This window comes from Aptenodytes forsteri, unplaced genomic scaffold (assembly GCF_000699145.1).
Source record: "Aptenodytes forsteri isolate BGI_AS27 unplaced genomic scaffold, ASM69914v1 Scaffold66, whole genome shotgun sequence".
Classification (NCBI taxonomy): domain Eukaryota; kingdom Metazoa; phylum Chordata; class Aves; order Sphenisciformes; family Spheniscidae; genus Aptenodytes; species Aptenodytes forsteri.
The window spans coordinates 6,487,648-6,509,110 of NW_008795131.1; the positions used below are offsets into that span (position 1 = coordinate 6,487,648).

General features: G+C 39.7%; 1 protein-coding gene across 1 annotated transcript in view; it reads left to right on the plus strand.

Moving 5' to 3' along the window:
* The window catches only part of PITPNM3 (PITPNM family member 3), a 144,197-nt gene that overhangs the window by 97,730 nt on the left and 25,004 nt on the right, over positions 1 to 21,463 (plus strand). The window contains exons 8-11 of the mRNA XM_019471787.1: positions 4,328 to 4,517; positions 7,365 to 7,484; positions 14,109 to 14,290; positions 17,145 to 17,314. Of these exons, the coding sequence (XP_019327332.1) occupies positions 4,328 to 4,517; positions 7,365 to 7,484; positions 14,109 to 14,290; positions 17,145 to 17,314 (662 nt within the window). The remainder of the gene's footprint in view (positions 1 to 4,327; positions 4,518 to 7,364; positions 7,485 to 14,108; positions 14,291 to 17,144; positions 17,315 to 21,463) is intronic.

Below are 21,463 nucleotides of genomic sequence, written 5' to 3' on the forward strand. Positions count from 1 at the left end.
GCTCACTCCCCCCTCCAGTGGGAAGGGGAGAGAATCGGACGGGTAAAAGTGAGAAAACTCGTGGGTTGAGATAAAGACAGTTTAATAGGGAAAGCAAAAGCCCCATGTGCAAGCAAAGCAAAACAAGGAATTCATTCACTACTTCCCATGGGCAGGCAGGTGTTCAGCCTGGGCATGACGCCATACGGTGTGGAATATCCCTTTGGTCAGTTGGGGCCAGCTGTCCCGGCTGTGTCCCCTCCCAACTTCTTGTGCCCCCCCAGCCTGCTCGCTGGTGGGGTGGGGTGAGGAGCAGAAAAGGCCTTGACTCTGTGTCAGCACTGCACAGCAGTAACTAAAACATCCCTGTGTTATCAGCACTGTTTTCAGCACAAATCCAAACCATAGCCCCATACTAGCTACTGCGAAGAGAATTAACTCTGTCCCAGCCAAAACCAGCACACTTGCCCATTTGGGCCATTGATTAACACAGGGCTCAGTAGTGTCTCTTAGGTATCCCATAATGCAGTGCCTGCAGGTCTCAACTATCTGGAAGAAGAGCTGGTAGAGTGGAAGAAGGAGAGTGTGCTAGCGGCCCAAATGAACAGAGCTCCCACTTTCTTTCAGTGTTTTTTGTATCCCTCTTGTTGCAGCACACAGTATTCAGCCAGACTGAAAATAGCGAAGCTGGATGTTTGAATGTCTTATAGAATCATTCCCGGCACTGACATAAGATTGGTATTGCCTTGGTGTGTTCTTGCATGAAGCTGCTTGTGATGTACCCATTTGGGGCTGACAAAAGGAGAGATGATTCCCTGCTCTCACATATCTGCAGCTTCATGCCAACAGCTTTCAGAGCCAGAACTCCAGGATGCAGTTGTGGAACATAAACTTGTGGTAAACATTCCATTTAGCAAACTGTGGGGGAGGAAGTGTTTTTTTAATTACTGTAATGTTTCATTGAGGGTGAGCCAGATGACTGACTAAGCAGCAGCACAAGATTTCTTGTTTGGTTTGAATGTATCCTCCATTTTCTGAATGTGCAGGCTTAGTGTGTGCCAAGGTAGTACAACGCTCTGTTTACCTTGGCACAGGTTTTGAATTATGCTGTGTCTGTGTGCTGAGGGATTCCACTGGGACTTTTCATCTGAATGCACCTATGCAGTTCTCTTCCCTGCCTTGCAAATAGCGGCTTAAAGAAAAGGAATCTTTAAGGGCAAAATCACTCCATCTAGTAAATGTTTCAGATTGTTTAATCTGGTCTGCTCCCATCTACTCCCATCACTTTCAGTTTCCTGTATCTCTCGTATAAATCAGAAAGACACTGTTTATGCAACCTGTGTAAATTTGTAATGCATTGACTCATCTCCTGTGACACTTATCTCTGTCTTTGCTGCTAAGGACAGATAAGGGTTAAAACTAAGGCACATTCTTGTTCCAGCTAGATGACCTGAGAGCCGTCTCTTCCCTTTTCAGGGAGAAAAGTATCCCAGAGTGGATCAACTATTATGCTTTTTATAGCATGTGATTTGATGAGCATACATTGGTTCACACCTCAGACTAGAGCTCCTAAATTACAGTATTAGGCAAACTGGAGAATAGTAATTGCAAACTTGGGCGGGGGGGGAGGAGAGAGAAGGAAAAAAAAGGCCAAAACAAAAGTTACATTTAGGAAGCAAACACTTAAGTAGGAAAGTAAGCATATGAATAATCAAATGAGATGAAAGTTTTTGGATGAGTTTTGGAGTGCTCAGCCCCTTACATGCTGCTTGCACAGTGGTGGGTCCTGCAATGTAAGCTCTTGGTGTTGCATTGTCCTAATCAATTTTTTAAAATACTTTTATAATTTAATTAGAAAGCGTATGGAGAAGTCCAGTCATTATGATTTGAGTATTTTCTATTCCTTGTTTTTCTTTTATCCTGAAAGTGGAGGAAGTAAATGCATATTCTGGCATTCAGAAACAGCAATAGCAAGTCCGTAGGACTGTTAGCATGGAGTGCAGATAGCCAAACCATAAAAGTCAAAAAATGGTTACGTGACAGTTATCCAAACAAGTGTTACCGTATGGGTGATTTCCCCCTCTGCCTTCTCCTCTCACCTCTGCCATGGTCAGGGACTGCTGACCTGAGGAAGTTTTGAGGAGGGACCAGTGTTTTGTCTTGATCTGCATCTAGCCAGATGCTTTCTGCATTCAGAATAAGCTTTTATTCCCTTGTTCCTCCTTTCCTCCCCCCTCCCCCCTGGGTTGGGTAACCCCTCACCCCCCATCTCCATGGTGCAGTCTCAGTTATCCCTGCTGGCAGATGCCACTGTGCCATCAATCACTTCTCCCCTGGGAGCCAGGGGTACTCTTACCCACCATGGAAGACCAGTTCTGTCTTGCAGCCTAGTCATTTGCTGCCTTTTATCAGGGAGGTGTTAGGTTCTAACACCGGTGACTTTAATCTGTCAGGCTCTTACATTTGGTGATTTCAGCTGCTTCCTTGTGATTCCTTCCCTGTCCATCTCCAGCCTTTGTGCAAGTGTGATGTTTCCAAGCTGGTGCTTTGGAACGACCTTCTGCAGTGTCCTGCCAATGCATCGAGATGACAAGACTCGTGCTCCTTTCAGCTCCAGCGCTGATATTTTACCTGTTTGTCTCAGCTTCAGCACTAATACTTAGCATGTCCCCTATTGATAAGCACCTTCATCTCTTCCATACACTCTTTCGGTGGTCTGGATCTTTCTTCCCTTTGTGTTGTGTTTACGATAACAATGGAGGTCTCTGTGGTCGCAACCTTTACAATAAAATAAATTGGAATTAAAAACCCAAACCCTCATTTCTAAGCCAGTTAACTGTGATTAACTGTCTAGACAATAATTGCTCGATTTCAGTTTGATCTATATTCCTGTAGCCACGAAAAAAAATATTACCAGCTATTCATTTTTCCATTGACTCTGTTTTGTGTAGTTCTCTTGTGAATATTGTTTGCATTTTACTTTTGTTATGAAAACATATGCAGGTATTTTTTTCCATTTCAAACATTTACTTCATAATTTTTTTCTTCCTGTGTTTCTCCCTTTCCCTTTCTGAGGTGTTATCTGCCAATTGTTAGAGTAAATGAGTCCTTTTTATGTAGGTTTTTAAGGTTCATTTTTCATTTTTGAGAGTTAGTATTCATAACTGTATGTCTGCTGTGCATTTGGATGATCTAATCAGCTGGCAAAATGAAGCTGTGTTAATTGATAAATTGACACAGCTTGGCAGACCAGCTGAGCTCCAGGACATAGAAACTGTTATACTACTTCAGATGAAAAATACCAAATCATTGGAGTACTTCAGCAAGAGACAAGTGTGGAAGTGTCCGGTGAGGCTCAGGACATGAACACAGACCAGCTTCCATACTTGAGCGTTGCAAGTCTTCCGTTCTTCTTCCATTACCCTGGTAATAGTCTCAAGGATGCAGGTTTTAGCAAAGACAGAGACTCTAATTCCATTTCAGGCAGCTTGCTTTTTAATATTGTGATAGCCCACAAAGTTCTTAAAGAAAGTGAATACAAAATAGTGTTGAAGTTGCCTGTCTGCAGCTTTCAATGAACTTTGGATGAGCTGAATTATCCAAAATACTTCTGACTTTTCTTTAATCTCTAAAGGACAGTCAACTTACTGTAAGAGAATCTGGCACACACTAATGTGCCTTGCATCTTTGGCTCTCTGTGAATTGTTTTCCCCACTCATCAATAAAAATCAGTCAAGACACAATTGGCAGATTTACTGAGAAACTTGCAGGGTGCTCATCCAAGCTAAAATAAAGCTGACATCCTATCAAATTTAAGCTTGCATTTTCAGTCGAGTCACCTCCTTTTTGCAAATGTTACTATGCAAACATTTACATATGATTTCAGAATGTGTGCAGCTTTGTTCCATCTTTTTGAAAGGATGGGACACTGGGAAAAATGTTTTTATATGCTTTTGAACAATACATTTGTCACACGTGTTCTAGGAAACAATATTCCATTGTGATGATTGGATCCCGTTCTTTGATGTAGTAAGTTGTTATATGGGAATAAGAAAAAGCTGAAACGGAATAATCTCTTTGCTGTTCTAAATTATGTCTCTCGTATGTGGAAAAATTGCATCAAGTATGTTTAACTACAGAAATGCCTTCTAGCATGATCTCATCCACATAAAGCAGTAACTCCTTGATTTTTTAGGCAGTTGAATTCTGTGAGAAAATGATCTTTCCTGTATTCTCTCATTGTGAACTGCAATAGCCCAATCCATTTCTGTCAATAAGTAACTGTTCATTCTCTAATGCTGTGTGCTGCCTCTTGCATTTTTCCTGATGATAGCATGTCCTTCTCTAGCCTAAATCCCTACAGCTATGATGAGAGCTGTCTCAGCAGCAGTGAAGACCACATCCCACTGGCTGCCTTGCCCTTGCTGGCTGTTTCATCCCCTCAGTACCAGGATGCAGTTGCCATGGTGATCAGTAGAGCCAATCAAGTTTACAATGAATTTCTCAAATCTACAGATGGGGCTGGTTTTAATGGACAGGTAGGACTATTTTCTCTTACATCAAAGTAAAATTCCTTCGGAGCAAGGCTGTTTCTTTTTAAGCCGTTGTGTTGAGGGATTTGAGTTATGAGTGCAGGAAAATACTGCAGATATGATGAATGAATGTTAGCATGGGATTGCCTATGCAAAATGCCTTCTCAGTGCCCAGCATGAGAAAGACACTTCTGGAATCCTGTGCAGTATCTAACCTGGACTTACTCAATTGCTAGAAGATACTATACCTTCTCCCACAAGCATTTTGACCCCTAAGCTCTTACTAAGTATTGCTATGAACTCTGGTAATGTATAAGAGCCTTAGCTGTGCGCTAAGTGTGGTATGCTAAGCAGTGAACAAGCATGCCAGCCCAAGACAAATGATAATCTATGTTACTGAGTTCCTCACACACCTGCTATAGCTGATAGAAAAGTTGGGGCATCTCTGACTAAGAGCATAAGGATTCCAACATTTAACTGTTGCTATTTCTTTTTTGCCTCTATCACAGTAGTAATAAAACAATTGACAGTAAAGAAACTTAGAAGACAAATACTCAGTTACCAGCAGTGTTGCATATTTCCTGTGTAACTTTAGGAAAGTCATGTAATTTTTGTGATGTGACCCACTCCCCAGTGAAGTCACCTGCAAACTTCTTCCAGCTGACGTGTCACAGGTATTGTTCCTGCTTCTCCATCTTCAGACTACAAAAAACAGTACTTTCGTGCTTCACATAGAATAAATAGGATACTGCTACCCTGTGTGAGTTACTGAAATTGTTTTGTGATGGGGCCCTCTACGTAGCCAGAAACACACACTTCCTTATAGTACAGTGACCTCCAGACTTCAGAAAAAGGAAAAAAAAAAAGACATTTAATATAGAGTACAGTGTAATCTTTGAAGGAAAGCATGTGTCTTACTACACAAACAAATTCATTTCCATAGCAGTAATAAGATTATGCTGTGGCATAGCAATATTTTTAGACTAAAATTTGGTTTGAAGCCAGTTTTAATATCCATCGTAAACTATTATTGCTTGACACATAAAAACAGCCCAGCTGCAGTGACAGAACATTATGAAAGGTGAGATTATGTAAAGAAGAATTATACCAGTTACAGAATAAATTGTGAAAACAATTCTCTCAATAGAAATTGAGTGTTACGGGGTTTTTTTCTTTGACAAAGCTACAAAGAAGTCTCTTTGGTGTGTTTTACAAACCGTATATATTAATTTTTCATGTGGAAAAGCCTGCATGACCTCTGTATGCTCCACAGAATTTTCACCATCAACAATTACCAGCATTGTTAGAATGGAAGTGATTTCTCTGTGCTGTCTACAGTGTTTTGCTTTGGTCCTTAGATAGAAATCTCAACTCTACCTGTGAATAAGTCCTGTACTTCTAAAATACATACCATATAACCTGACCTCCCACCGTGTACCTTTCCTTTCATATTTGGGTCTCTTCTCTCCATTTATATTGCAAGTTCATTACATCAGAGATTGCCTTTTTGGTTTTGTACAGTACCTGGAACAAGTTAACTCCATTACCTTAATGGCAATAACAGTGAGGATTAGAAATGAAATCGTAAATTGAAGGAGATGCTATTAATCCCCCACAAAACGTGCTGTTAATTTTACTAAGGTTACCTGTATCATATAATTTTCAGTTCTTTGTGGACTTCATTGTGTGGCATAGGAATTTGAAAATCAGAGAGTAAATCAACATGCTGTTCAGTTGTATACAACTTTAGAACTAGAATTGTCTTAGGATAGATGTTACCTTAATGTATTTTGATATTTTATTTTATTTTTTAAAATGTTTTTATCCCAAGAAATGCACTCAATTAAGAGAGTGTGGAATGTGGAGATGCACTAAGAGAAGTTTGAGGTTTTTCCCTACCTGCATCTTGAAACACTCGCTTTTCCTAACACACTTCACTTTGAAGAAATCATGCACAACATCCTGTTATCCAAAACTTGGTTTAGTGTTGTAGCCAAGCTGAATTAAGGCTAGAAGCAAGTTAAGGTTTGTAAGGAGAGGTAATGTCTTCTGTTAAACTAGTTGGAGTTGGGAACAACAGCCTAGATGTTTGCTTCAGTTTGAGAATTGGAGAGAAAGGATTGCTGGAACCTGTGGAACTGTGGGGGTTGTTATCAAGGAGAAAGGTAATACAGCTATTACTCATCCTTAGACACAGACGGGGGACAGGGAGAAAGAATCATCTCTTGTGGGATGGGGAGGTGTTCAGTGGAATTGGCTTGTGAGGTAAATTCTAGTGTGCCATAAAATTACTCCAACTATTGAGTTCCCAATTTTAGTACTCTATGTATTTTAATTCCCAGGTCCACACTTTGAAGGTAGCTTGTATGTTTATATTAAATGTGAAGCAAGAGTGAATCTCTCTGCTTAATACCTCATTTAAAAGTTCCATTCCCTTGTCCTGACAGGGGAGTAACAATCTGTGTTTAATCTGTTGAGATCCCCTTCCCTATATGATTCTGAAGGAAATAAGTGGCTTGAAATCTTTGTGAGACAGGTTGTCCGGTGACCTGGACTTTTCGAGCTGGAATCTGGCTGCAGGCAGCTGGAAGAATTCTAGCCCATTTGGCAGAACTCCCAGCTGGTCAAAATAGTACCTGGGACAGATATTCTTGGCATAGGGTATATGTCTGGAGATAAAAGGAAGTGGGAGAAAGTGGCTACACATTTTCAGCTGCAATAGGAACCAAGGTGTAAAAAAAACAGGAACAAGGGTATAAAGTAAGACAGCAACTCCTCTGCAGTGCTGTGATGCTTTTTGTTTCTTTCAAAACACTTGCTACATCTCCCAAAAAAATCTTTTTATTTCCTCAGGTGTGTCTCATTGGTGACTGCGTTGGAGGAATTTTGGGCTTTGATGCCATCTGCTATAATTCTAATACAGCTGATGAGAGTCGGAACAGTAGCAGGAGAGGAAGCATCAGCAGCATCCAGGTGAAGAGAAAAAATCCACACAGCTGAAACCCTATAGATTCATTATAGAATCATTCCCTGGAGGAAATCGGCTCCATATAAACCAGAGAAAATTTAAGGATTTGGTAAATTGCCATGATAGCCTGGGATTTTGCTCATATATCAAAAAATTGCTGTCTGAAAATTAAGTCTGCAGTTTCAGTTTTATGATACACAGAAATCACTAGTGAAGGCTTTATCTGTAAATCTTTAAAGTAGGGTTACCAAGTCCCTTTATTGTATCCCTAACTGTAGATGCAAACATGTCCTCTCTCAGTAATCTCTGGTAGGCTCCTGTTTTTGCCAAAATCTTTTCTCTTTCTTTTTATAATTTTTTCTATTTGTTCACGTAGGGTCTGGAATTCCTTATGCTATTGCCTGGGGGTAGTCTAGCATTAAGATGTGTTCATGAATAAGTTTTAGTGACTGGTGAAAGAATGTCTCCTTCCTGATAAGGAATGCAAGTCACCTGAGGATCTGTGAATGGACCACTGAGCATAACGGTGTCTGTATGAGTGCTACGTTTGGAGAGAAGGGAGGATTAATTCTAACTGTGATCCAGGAAAGATTTTATGATAGTAAAAGAACAATTTTTTAAAGTAATGCTAGCATGTAACTTCATTATTGTGTTCAACACTTAAGAAAGAAAATTGAAGTTCAACTAATCTTACGTACTTCAGACTCAAGTAGATATGGAGAGGGGATGTGGTGTATTAGAGTTGACACTGAGTGAGGTGCCCACGCTCTGTTCTTTGATGGTTTTGTGACCCTGGCCAAATTGTTTCATCTCTTGACTCTTTAGTTACCTCTCCCCTCAAAAATGGGCTCAGTGATACCAACCTGCTTGGTTCAGTTGAGAGCTATGTGTGATGGGAGTGCTCTCGAGCAAGGAGACATCCTCTAAATGTTTCCAGGAAGGAGAATTACTCACCATTAATAACATGGCTCTGGATTCTCAGCAACCAGCCTTTGACAGTACCAGCACTGAGGACAGTGCATTGCAAGCAAAGTAAATGGAGAAATCGTCCTCCTGGATCCCAGTCCTACAGTGGGGTTGATTGTGCAAGGGCTGCTGATGAATCTGAGTGGGGATCAGATCTCTTTCTTGATACCACAGAGCTTCTCTTCCCATTCCTCTCTCCATCTTTTTCCTTTTCTCCTCCCGTCTTCATCTCTACTACTCTGTGTGTTCAGAAGAACTAAGTATTCCTTTACTTCCTTATCTTGTCTTTCTGTCCATTGTTCCCAGCTTGCTCCTGTGAAACACATTCAGGAGGACTCTTTTTTTACTGTTTTGGTTTTTTTCCCTTCCTTGGTGTCTCCAGTAGAAATGGATCTCATTGGAAGAGTTTGAGACGCAGAAATATAAGAGAGTTTTTTACTTTTCCATTTCACAAATGTCAGGGGCATTTGTGAAATGAAACTAGTTGGAAATAAGGTTGATACTGAGGTACTCTCAACCATTGCATTTTATGTGCTGCTTATAAACTGTGAAAATAGAGTAAATTAGGTTTATATAGTTCCCTTCTTACTCAGTTTATTTCAAAGTGGTCCATAATAATAAGCTAGACTGGTGATGCAGTGACCATTACATTCACTGAATAGTTCACAGTTTTAGGCACTAGAAACTTCCTTTTGGAGAGAGAGGGCCTGTTAATTTAATGAGGCAATGTAAATAAGGAATTAGAATGGTACATTCCTCTACTATCCCAGGTGAGTATTTGTTGGTTTGTGTGTTGGAGTCTGTTTTCTGTATTTTAGTTTCCAGTATACATTAAATAATCAAGTCAAGATTATCCGTAATAGGTAGTGACTTCTACAGTATAGGCAGAAATGTGAATGATTACTGAGATTATGATGATTGTTGTGTGTACATGCTTGTACAGGGCAGTATTTGAAAATCTACCTGCATGTTCAATAAAAGAATCTGCAGTAGAGCAAATGTCATTCTGCTCAGACCAGACTAGTAACTCTTGCTCTTTAAAAATCAGTTACATTTATAAATGTCAAAATACTTAACAAAGAAAGCCAGCGTTGTCGTCATCATCATCGTCATATCACTCCTTGGGTTATTAAAAGACAGAAGGATGAAGTGAACATCATCAGAAGTGGAAAGCCAAAGTCTTATATTAGCAGTCACTGTACTTGGTTGGGAACACTGTCTCTTAGAAGAGGAAGAAGGTTCTCTTCTGTTGCAACAGCTAAAATACTCATAAGTAGATGACTCTTCATTAGGATGAATGGAGAAAGTTGACGATTTGCTTCACGCGGATCAAGGATAGATAAAAGCCACCTGTGGGTGACTGATTCAGATCCCAGTATTGATACCATTTTAATGAGATTAAGACTGAGATTTTAATTGTGGCATGTGGGGGAGTTGAAAGAGCTTGTAGCAATGGAAAGCAAGCTTTTTAACTGTTTAAAATGCAGCAAATAGTCTCTATACTGATCTCCTCAACCTTCTTCTAATGTGTTGCCTAATGTCTTTTTAAGTGGTTTAGTATATTTTTTGGAACGATTTCTCACTCCCTGAACTGGCTAATATAAATGCTGAATTGTCTCGGTCTCTTTTGCAGTATACAAGAAAGACTGCGTCATGAAGGTGAACCTAAATGCTCAGACCAGTGAGATTAAAATCTGGCCAGGTTTTTTGAATAGATTTGAATAGGGGATTTTTTAACAAGACTTTTTTTAAAGTATTAGACTACTATAAATTTGAACACTTTCTCTTCACTGTGATACCACAGTGTGCAGACATTTTGACATACTCTTAGCATCTGATGTAATTTTCACCGTTCAGATGCAGAGAAGGCCCAGATGGTTTAGAGAAGCTAATTTCTCAGTGATAGTACTTCTCACCAAATAACCTGCTGTCTCTGTGAAATGGCTGTCAGGCTTTCCCTATTGAATGGCTGTTCAGTAACATGTGTAAAATGAATTTGGTCCCAGTTCAGTCCCCAAGGGACTATCACATGAACAGATTGTTCATGGGATAAAAGCTAGCTCCAGAGTCAGCACTAACTATAGTTCCCAGGTTCCCTGTTCTCAGGAATAAGACCAATTATTTACTTGTCACAGAAGCCAGGAAGTGCTCTTGGCTGTTGAAAGACTATAGGTGGAACAGTGTGGGAAGGTTCATCTCATAGATCATATACTGCTGCTGTCTTGGTTTCATTTTCCTGCAACTCATCTGCATAATTCTGGAGAACAGATTAGGTTCTCCAACATCTCTTCTTGACATGAAGTCTCACCCCACATGCACAGGACTGCTAACGTGCTCCAGTACTGAGTGAGGTTATGGGAAATACCTGTCCTATGAACTTGTTCTTTCTGTAGCTTCAGAGAAATAGATTCAATGGGCATGTTTTCCATAGTCTGTCTGCGTGACTTTGGCCAAGTCTCTTGATCTGTCATGCCTCAGTCCTCATCTGTAAGCCTTGCACTGTTTCTCACATCCTCTGTTTTGTCTAGTTGGATTTTACACTCTTTGCAAGTTGCTTAAAAGTACTAAGCGTGATAAAGTCTGTTTTCACTTGGGTCGTTTGTTGTTATGAATTGTGAAGTGTTCCAATGACACTTCAAGAGTGTAATGCAGTGGCATAATGCTATGTCCAAGGAGACAGGTGCAGGGAGCAGTGATGGAGAAAATGTAAATGAGTGTGGGGAGAGAGCTATATGCAACAAGGAAAAGAACAACTTTGAATCCTACTCTCTTGTACAATGCCTAACCAATTTCCCAGTGACCTTCCCTAGGGTCGTCTCAGGGAGATCTAGTCCCTTGTCCTTCTAAAACAACTTTTTTCTTCCCTCATTGAACTGTCTGTGGCATGTATGCTTTGGAAGACCTGAGTTTTACCCATAGAAAATCAAGTTTAAAATGTGTTGATTTTGACCAAAGAAAATGAAGGCTTTCTTGTGCAGTGCAATAATAGCATGCCATGTCCTGTTAACTTGCTTTAGGTGATGGTTATTATTCTAGAGTTTAACAAAAAAAAAAAAAAAGAAAAAGCAGCTAGCATTCTACTGTGTCTCTGACAGAAACGTCGTGCCCAATAAATCAACATGCATAACTGAAATGCTAGGTATGCTAGGCTAACCTTAATGATAGCAGTGCAGAAAAGGGAGTTTGATGCTTTTCCCACACAGTATTGTTCCGAGACTGTCAAACTCCTGCAAAATTGACCTGTCTGAGAGTAGACAGGTCTTATGACAGAAGAGAAGAACACACCCCCTGCAAGGAGAACCCGTTACTGAAGCTTAGAGGACAAAGGTGAATTGTTACCAGCTTTCAGGGATGAAGATACTAGCTTCCATTACTAAAAAGTCTTCTTAGCTAGTTCTGTGGTGACACAAGCTAGTTTTTAAATACTGTGGAGAAATATGTGTGTGACTAAAAGAAAAGCGTTTGGTGTTACGTTACTGTCAACTTTATGCCTTTCCAACAGCCAGACTTCTTCCTGAGACCACCAGGAAATCAAGAGACCTAAACAAAAGTATTTAATCATGTTGAGTTCCTTGCATCTGCTTTCTTGCTCTGGCACCTTCAAGGGTTCCCATTTTTCTCAATCCATTGACAGGAATTCCTTTTTAAAAAGTAATGGGAGCCAAGATGCTGACATATCTGCCATGTGATTTTAACGAAGAGAGCCTTAAAATGTCACCAGGGTTTTGATGAAACTCAGAGACTTGACAGCACTGATACGGTTTTCAGAAGTCTCAGGTGGTGTGATGTTTAAGAGCTTGACCTACAGCCGATTTAAATCAAGGGATTTGTCAGTGTATTTCATGGGCTTTGGTTCAATCTCTAAAAATTCCGTTTCAGCTATGTGTATGTGGATTCACCTCCATTTTGTGTGCCACCATGAATATTCTTATGCACTCTAATAAATTTATTCATAGTAAAAATACCAAATTGGAATTTTAGGCAAAGGTTGCAGGCATGCAAGTTACAATTCAAAATCATAAATATATTGCATTTTCACGGCACTGTTGCTTGGGAACAAGCTAGAGATCGGAACTCATCACGAAGGCTAAGAGGTAAATAAATAACTTGGCTAATCAATTTGAGATAATCATGAGACGTGAGCAGATAAAGACATGTTGTTCACTTATGTTCTTGAGAATTCACCTATGAAAAGTTACTCTGTAAGAAACTGTCATAAACACTTTGGTTATAGGAATTTTGGCTTTGAAAGGTCCCTGGTGTTCTGGAGCATAGAGAGAGTTGCTAAAAAGGACTTTAAAAACTTACTTCAGTGTAAGGTTGTAAACTGCGGGGCAAATCAAGCTACATAGAGTCAGTGTCAGGCTGAAAAAAAAGTTACTGGTTGCATAAAAAAATACAAGTAGGGCCTGTAGTTGGCTTCAACTTAACAGAAGCACATATTTTAGGTGGAGATTTTATTTTGATTTTACATCACTTTAGCACGCAAAACGGTGGCAGCAGTCAGCTGCCAACACACAGCAGGAGCCCTTACCTCCTACCTGGCCCTGTGAAATAGTTCTCTGCACTCAGTAACAACTACAAGAAGTGAGGCTTAATTTTAGCATAGTAGATACATTAGTATTATGCCAAGCAAGGTCTTAAATCTTACACAACTTTAATATGAAAGTTGGCATGATGTGAATTTTGCTACATTACTATGAAATGCAGAAAGAGATTCCTACCCACATGTTAAGTTTTTTCATTGTACCATCACAGGAATAATTGTCTGTGAACATGCTGGTCCTAAACTAATCTTCTGCAAGTTATTAAGATGCTAATGCAAGTTGTATCATATCCCATACTGCATTGGTAAGAGTTAGTGGAATGTGGATGAAAACCAATAATTCCGCAATTAGAAAGAGTTTAACTGTATCTGTTCTCCCAGCGTGCCTTGTTGATGTTCGTATCTTTGAAGTTTTGTAAAAACAGATGTCAGGCATTTTCACACTGTCTTATTTTGTTGATCTGAATAGCAGGAGATTTATACAGAATTGGATTACACAGTTGTTAGAAAGAACCAGATCTTGCATGCCTCATGCACCCAGATCTCACGCATGAATGGGGGCATTCAGTCCAATGGTGTTTGTTTTGAAAAGCAGCGTTTGCATTGGCTACTGAAATGGATGCAGGAATAAAAGTCCGGGGGTAATAGGGATATGTCAGGGAGGATGCTGGTGCGAGCTGCAGAAGTGCTGGAGGAAATGAACAATAAATAAATCTATTTCCTATTTTAAGGGGTACCTTAAAGATATGGTACCACTGGTCTCCTCTTGCATCCCACAGAAGTTCACATTCTTAAAAAATCAGGTCCCGCATCAATGGAACGTGATGAGCAAGACCATTAATGTTGTAATGGGCATTTTGTGCGCTCAGGTAAGGCCCCTTCTGATTACCTTATGATATTCATAGTTCTCTAAGAATGATGAAGTCATGAGGGATAAAACTAGGGAAATTTAGTCTTCATCTCTTTCCTTATCTCTACTGCAGAGAGAAAGTCTAACCCCTTCCACCCTTTCTTGGATAAAGTGAGGTCAAATGTATAAATGCAGCCATTTCATATAAGCTCTGTCGTATTTTGGTCACTGTCTAAATCTTCCTTTTGCTCTGTTCATTCTCTGAAGGATAATCCCCTCTTAGCAGAGGACTCCAGTCTGGGTGGCAGCAAACGCCTGAGCAAAAGCAATATTGACATCTCGGGAATCATGGAGGATGAGAAGCCAAGGCAGCCGTTGCCTAGGAAACAGAGTGACTCATCCACCTATGACTGTGATACTATAACCCAACATCATGCTTTCTTGTCTAGGTAACTAGTGTTCGATGACTGAGTAAAAGAAATAGGCTTTCCTATTGAATGGAGCCTGTCGGCACCAGAGCAACAGAATCGTTTTTATTGTTTGTGGTGTGTTTCTGGAGGTTTGCTTAAAGCCACTGTATACCCCTCAAAGAAAACCATAGATATAGTGGGTCTAGTATGAACTTACTCACACGTGGAGAGTTTTTTATTTAATCTTTATTCAGTTGTGAGAGTTTTGAATATGCAAAACTGAATGCAAGTAGTTCCATTTCTTCAGTGCAGCCCACACAAATCAAGATGGATGAATGCTTCATAATTCTAAATTTCTGTTACATTTTTCTTTCTAAAGATCCCTCTGACTTCACTTACAGGCTTTCTGTTATTCTGTAAAGAGTGAGATAATTACTTTAGGTGCTCCCATTGGTCTATGATCTATTCAGATCAGCTTTAAAACAAAAAAAACCCCTGCATAAACATTTGGCTTAAATGAGGAGAAGGTTGGGAGGAGAGTTAACTTAATTAGCTTTCCTTGATCCTAAGAAAACTTTAAAAACGCAGATTTGATGGGAAGAGAAGCATTCCCTTTGTCTCATTGTTTCTGCCTGTTCTAATCTATTTGGTTTTTTTATTTATCTGAATTCTTTGTGCTTTTTTTCCTCTATCCATCATCTTATTTCCTTTATTTCATTGGGAGTGACACAGAGGGAGAAGTCTTATTGTGTGTTGAAGTTTCAGTTCTGCTATAGCTGAGTATGGTGCAGACTTACTACTGTACTTCAAGTCTGGCAGTTTTGTTAGTAGTAGTTTAGTTCTTTTCTTTTCTTGCTTTGACTGAATGTACTTTGCTTTGCTGACTATTCTGCTTTTATTTTCAAACCATTGGGTTTACCATTGGGATATCGATACATTGTAAAGTGTCTTCCCTCTGAGGCAGAATGGTTGTTTTTGGTTTGTCTACAACTGAAAACATGAAGATTTTTTTGGTCAGTCACTTTTAGGTTCTTGTATAGAAGGAGTACTGTGTTATGTTTAAAGCACAGTGTTGGCTTGTATAAAGGACTTCAGACTTGGGGGATAATAGGATAATTAAAAGACAAAGATAACAGTTTTCTTCCAAGCCTTTTTTCATTTCCTGTGTATCTATGATTTTAAACTGAAAGCTTTACATGCAGCTGTACTTAAGCAAGCAGATAGAAAAGTGCTATCTTCCATTCGCATTTTGGACTCCTCAAACTTTAGGCTGTTGCTGAGTTATTGAGGACTAGCTGGACAAACACAGGCTAAAGACGGCAGAAAAAATTCCTTGGTAAGGTAAAGAGGGGGAAAAAAACCACAAATCAAACCAAACCATGTCATCCTCTGACCCACCCTGTACACAGAGATTCCAAGCCTTTCGTTTCCTGTCTGTGAGACTTGCGTAAGATCATTAAGACATTTTTCCCCGTGAGCTCATTTACTGCAATTTAGCGGTGCTGTGTCAGCGTGAGTAATGAGGTTACAAAGATCGCTCTTTCACACAGAAATGTCCTTGTCCTACACACTGTGGTTGTGTTTCAGTGTGTCAGCTTGTGCTTTTTGTCTGAGTGCTTTTGGCATAGAGAGGTAACTCCTAACCGCTGTGCCAATGATGGATTTAATTCTTGGCTTTCTTCATTTCTGCCCTAAAGGGGCCCTAAGCTTGGTCCCCGGAGTTTCAGTTAATAACATCAGGTTATAAATTGAGAATGTCACTAGGTTCTCAGATTGAAAGAGAGACCTGGTGTCCTGGCCTGATTTGGGACCAGTCTTCAGGATTTCTGCATTCTGCTCCATGCTTGGCCACTGACGCAGAGTATAGTGTGCAGATAACTCACGAGGGCTTCAGTTACAGCTCTTGAAGTCAGCACAGTCAGCATCTCAGCCAGGTTCTGCACACTCTGGAGGCATGTTCTGCTCTGTCTCATGACTGGACAGCAGGTGTATATGCTACTTTTCTGCTTCTGAATGTAGTAATTTCGTCTCCAGCAGAACTAAATGAGGGGCAAGTCTTTTCTGTCAGTGAGGGATAGGTGATCTGTATTTACCTCATGCATGTACGGCATACAAAGTAAATCACAGAACCATAGAATCATAGAATAGTCAACTCTGAATGTTTCCAGGGATGGGGCATCCACCACCTCTCTGGGCAACCTGTGCCAGTGTTTCACCACCCTCAGCATAAAAAATTTCTTCCTTATATCTAGTCTAAATCTATCCCCCTTTAGTTTAAAGCCATTCCCCCTTGTCCTGTTGCAACAGGCCCTGCTAAAAAGTTTGCTGCCATCTTTTTTGTAAGCCCCCTTTAAGTACTGAAAGTGTTTAAATCACTTTAAAGATTAAAAGCTGTCTATAAGCATCACTATTTTTAACCTGTAATAAATAGTTGAAAAGTAGTGAAATTCTAGTTAATAGCTCAGGGAACGGATTAGAACAATGCTTTTTATGTACCCATGTAACATACTTCATGACTGTAACCTTTTAATACCATTGTCCTTATACAACCTAAGTAGGTTCGAATTTGTAGCAGAAGTTTTAGAATAAGCTTACATACATCTGTACTGCTAAAAGGGAGGGGAGGTAAACTTCAATCTTCAGAGTCCTTGCATAACTTACCAATAAGTATTCTGTAGAAAACTCTTGCATGTTGAAGGTAGTAAATTTACTGAATAGCCGCAGTGAAAATCATAAGTGGCTGCTATACTGCAATACCTATCTACAGTTTAAGGCATATTGCTTAGATCTAGTTAGAGATGCTAGGGCTTTCTAAGCAGCCTGTTTTGGGAATGGATTTTTTCTCTGGATGCCCTCTTCATTATTGTTGAATCAGTGCATTTTCTTTGCTCAGCATCCACTCAAGTGTGTTGAAAGATGGTGCAGACTTTCCTCCTGTGACTTCCAGTCTCTCAGAAGTAAACCTGGGCCGATTTGAATTCGAGGTGTCTGATTTCTTCCTCTTTGGATCGCCGCTTGGTTTGGTGCTGGCCATGAGGAGTACTGTTCTGCCTGGCCTGGATGGTAAGCTCTTTCTGGGGTTAGAATACAGGCTGCTTAATGACCTTTGTGAACAAAGAAACTCTCATAAAAGGCGGTAAATAAAGGAGCTTATTTAAAGACTGGGGAGTGAGGTAAGTTTCTTCCTCTAAAAGATGGGAGTGTTAGTGTAGGTAGGTACTGAGGTGATGAGGGTTGTTCCAGGGGTGTCACTGCTTACCCATTTACAATAGTGTGTCTTTTGCTCTGCTGTTAATGATATATTCCATGTCATACAACATGAAGCTTACACCTCACCAAGGATCAGTCCTTGAAAAAGATACCAAAAATAACATCTGTGCTTGGTTCAGCATTGCATCTTATTCATGTCTGGCTTCATGGGTAAATTTGGCCCCTGGGTGTGTTGGTTGTGAGACATTTTTTCCTCTCTGGTAACAGAGCCTTGTGATCAGACACATACAGGATTTTTTTGTTTTATTTCTAAATATATCTGGATTTTTTCAGTTTTTCAGTTGAAGTAAAAGCTTACTTTACTTTTCAAAATTCAGTGCGTGTTTTGCCTCTGCATTGTATGAGGTTTAGATAGCACAGCATCTTCATAGGAAATTATACGTTCATTTATCAGGTGAGGGAGAAAAATCAGTTGCAATAGTGAGAGGAGACAATAATTCAGGACTCCCAATTTTTTTCTTCTCAATTTATAGACTTCTGAGTAATGCATTTGACTGAGCTTTCAAAGTCACATTTGATTGTGGGAGTAAAGTGGAATGTAATATAAACTGGAAAGTATTCTACCTGCCATAATTAAAAAAATTACCAAACCCATGTCTTTCAGAGCCTTTAGAAATCTGGTAGGATTTTTTTAGCAAGTTCCATGGACTTACAAAAGAGCATAATTAAACTCCCATTTTGTATTTTATTCCTCATATCTGCAATACTTAGTTCTGTTCAAATAAAAAAACCAACCAAAACCAAAGCTCAGCTAAAGAGAATGGGAATTCATATATATTTTCGAACAAATTAAGGCTTTTTGCTTCTGTGAAAGAGCTGTCAGGGAAATGAACAAAAATTACACAGGTGATGGCTGGCTTTGAAAACTACACTGCAGTTTGTTTTTCTGTCTTAGGGATTTCTTTACAGGATTAGCAACACTTCCCTCCGGAGGCGGTGGAGGTTTTGCTGGGGGGTTTGGAGCAGGGAGTTGAGGGGGGTTTTTTGTAGGACTTCATGTGGAAAAATCTACCAGTATTAATTTGCGTGCATGGATTCAAATTTTTTGAGCTAGAATTCGTATTTTTGCAAGATGTTGTGGTTTCCATTTAACAAATCAGAATGGACACATTTACTCTGGATTCTCATATGAAATAGAGCATGCATCTGTTTCATTAGATACCTTTTTAGAGTCTTTGAGGACAAATGCTGATTAGCAGATGCCGGGTATTGCACAGTAAGTAGAAAATACTGGCAGTGTTTGGTATGAGTACCTCAGTAGCAGACATTGACACATCTTTTCGTATAGCCAGTGGTGGCTGTCAGCAGTTGACTGTGTGTGGTAAGCCCTCCCATCAGTCAGTCCTGATGAGCACAGATGAAATTCACATTTCACTTCAAGGGAATGTACGCGTGTATTGAAAATGTGTGAAAATTTAATGGAATTGTGGCTTTTTGCAAGAGGGGTTGCTCTGAAGTGATACAGTTTTTGTATGTAATTCTCTGTGCAATCTGAAAGTCTTCCCTTGAATGCTGTGCTGCATATGAAAGCATTTGTGTGTTCAAAAGTGTGACAATTACGTTTAAAAGTCATTGCTGGCCATATAAACATGCCCTTTAGAAGTAATGTTGGATTCACAGAGGTGAGAGCTGCCTTCCTGAAACCTTATATTGTGAAGTTAGGATCACTGGGACAGGGGAAGCTCTGCAAGTTGATCATAACCTTTCCCTGTCTGAAATCCAGGCAAAGCATGAACAAGATAAAAATGAGGCTACTAGGATTTGTCTCAGGTGGTAACTTTAAAAACAAAGTGACTTACCGTATTTTGACTATGTTTTGTATGAGGCCATAATGTTGGTTTGAACTTGAAACTCATCTGTGTTACTGGGGAAGGCTGCAAGGCAAGAGAAGAAAGAAGAGACAGCTTTGCCCTGACTGGTAAGAACGGAATTTCTGAAGGTTACCATGACTGATTACTGTGTCTGCTTGCCATTTATTGGTGAGAATGTATCAGTAAAGAGAAAACAGAACGTCATTAAGTTTAGCAAGATGTCTGAGACATGGCTTATGGACAGTGAAACTGATAAGATTGGGGCAAGATATAATGTGTCTATTACACAGTTTTCCACTTGCTACAGGTATCTAAAGCAAGCTCTTCTGCACAGCAAGCATTCCTGTTACCAGTTTGGAAGAAATTAATGTGCCATACAATTACATTTTTACCGTTAGATACTGGAAAGCAAAGACAGTTTCTAAACTCTCTAGCCAATGGTCCTCCTTTCCCCAATCTCAGCTCCGGTACCCTCCAGACACTTTGACAGGAAAATTTCACATTAATTACTAGTATTTTAAAGTATCTTCTTCAAATTAGTTCTCACTTCCATCCTCCCTCTGGTACCCTGCAGGGAGCATGCTTTGAGAGCAGCTCAACTGACCGGCATTTCAAACACATTCCACGGTGAGCAGAGTCTACTGGAAGCATAATTAGTCTTTAGAGGTACATATGGTAAGAGATCCCATTTTAAAGTGATCATTATGGTGCAGTTGAGAGGAAAACAGACAAATTGAAACCTGTCATGCAGACAGTTGGAAGTTAGGTGAGAAGAGTCAGGTGCCCTTTGTACTGAAATGAAAGGTGGAAAGCTGCCTGGAAATGTGAGAAATAAAATTCAGGATGTTTCTATTTATTTGTTTTGTTAAGAGTCAGTTTTTAAAATAAAAGGTAAGAAAATTATATACAGAGTTTGCCTGTTCTGTCTGCAGAACAGATGCATTTTGTCATGTTTTACTTTCTGAATATTTATTTATCTTTACAGTAATAAGAGTGTGGCTAAAACCAAATCTTCATTCCAGTTTTTTATTTCCTTGCTAAATGTCTTTTAATTCTCTTGTGTCAAATATTCTGTTGGTCCCTTAGTGCTTCCTTGACAGTTCTTCTGGTTACCCTCTAGCACTCTCTTCTGTGGTCCTCCCACTGTCTCATCTCAGTTTTTGTTTTCTAAAGTACTGATCATTTGTGTGTCTCTGTCAGATTCTTCCACTCTCTGTGTGCTGATTATCCTTGGAAGAGGCTTGCTACCCTATGAAAATGTCAATGTTTTTTAGAATTCTGAATAAATCATGAGCATTTAGTTACATCCAAAAAGTGGCACTGTTTTACCTTAGGATGGTTGTAATGGCAGGGCGTTTTGCACTTGCTCTCAATGATCAGGTTGGGAACTAATACTGCTAAATGCCAGAGTAGTAGGAAATAATCTCCTTTGGAACATGATGTGCTGTATTCCTTTGCCAAGTTGGAAGAGGGGTATGAAAACAGCTAACCCAGAGGACATGCTTTCTTGTTGCCACTAAATATCATAATTTGCCCTATGTTGACAACTTTCATAACCCTGCTGTTTACATTCCTGGCTTTCTTTGTCTCTGTCTGCCTTCAGTGCATATACAGAAGGCAGACATATACAGAAAAAGTTCCTGTACAAGAAGTATTAGAAGGTGCGATTAGACAAGTGATTTAATTACATTAAGCGCTTCCTTTAGAATCATAGAATCATTAAGGTTGGAAAAGACCTCTAAGATCATCGAGTCCAACTGTCGACCCAACACCACCATGCCCACTAAACCATGTCCCTAAGTGCCGCATCTACACGTATTTTAAATACTTCCAGGGATGGTGACTCAACCACTTCCCTGGGCAGCCTGTTCCAATGTTTAACCACTCTTTCAGTAAAGAAATTTTTCCTCATGTCCAAATGAGGAAATTATTATGTTTGGCTCTGACAGTTAATATTAAGCATGACGAGAAAGAAAGAATAAACCAATATACTACCCACTAGGGAAGGAAGCTCTAGTTTAGTAGGGTAATACCCAGTTTACTGCTCTACTTTATAAGCACTAGATCCCTAACTACACATGTCAAAGTTATAGGCTTGCCAAAATACAGTTTTAATTATAATGCAGTGCAA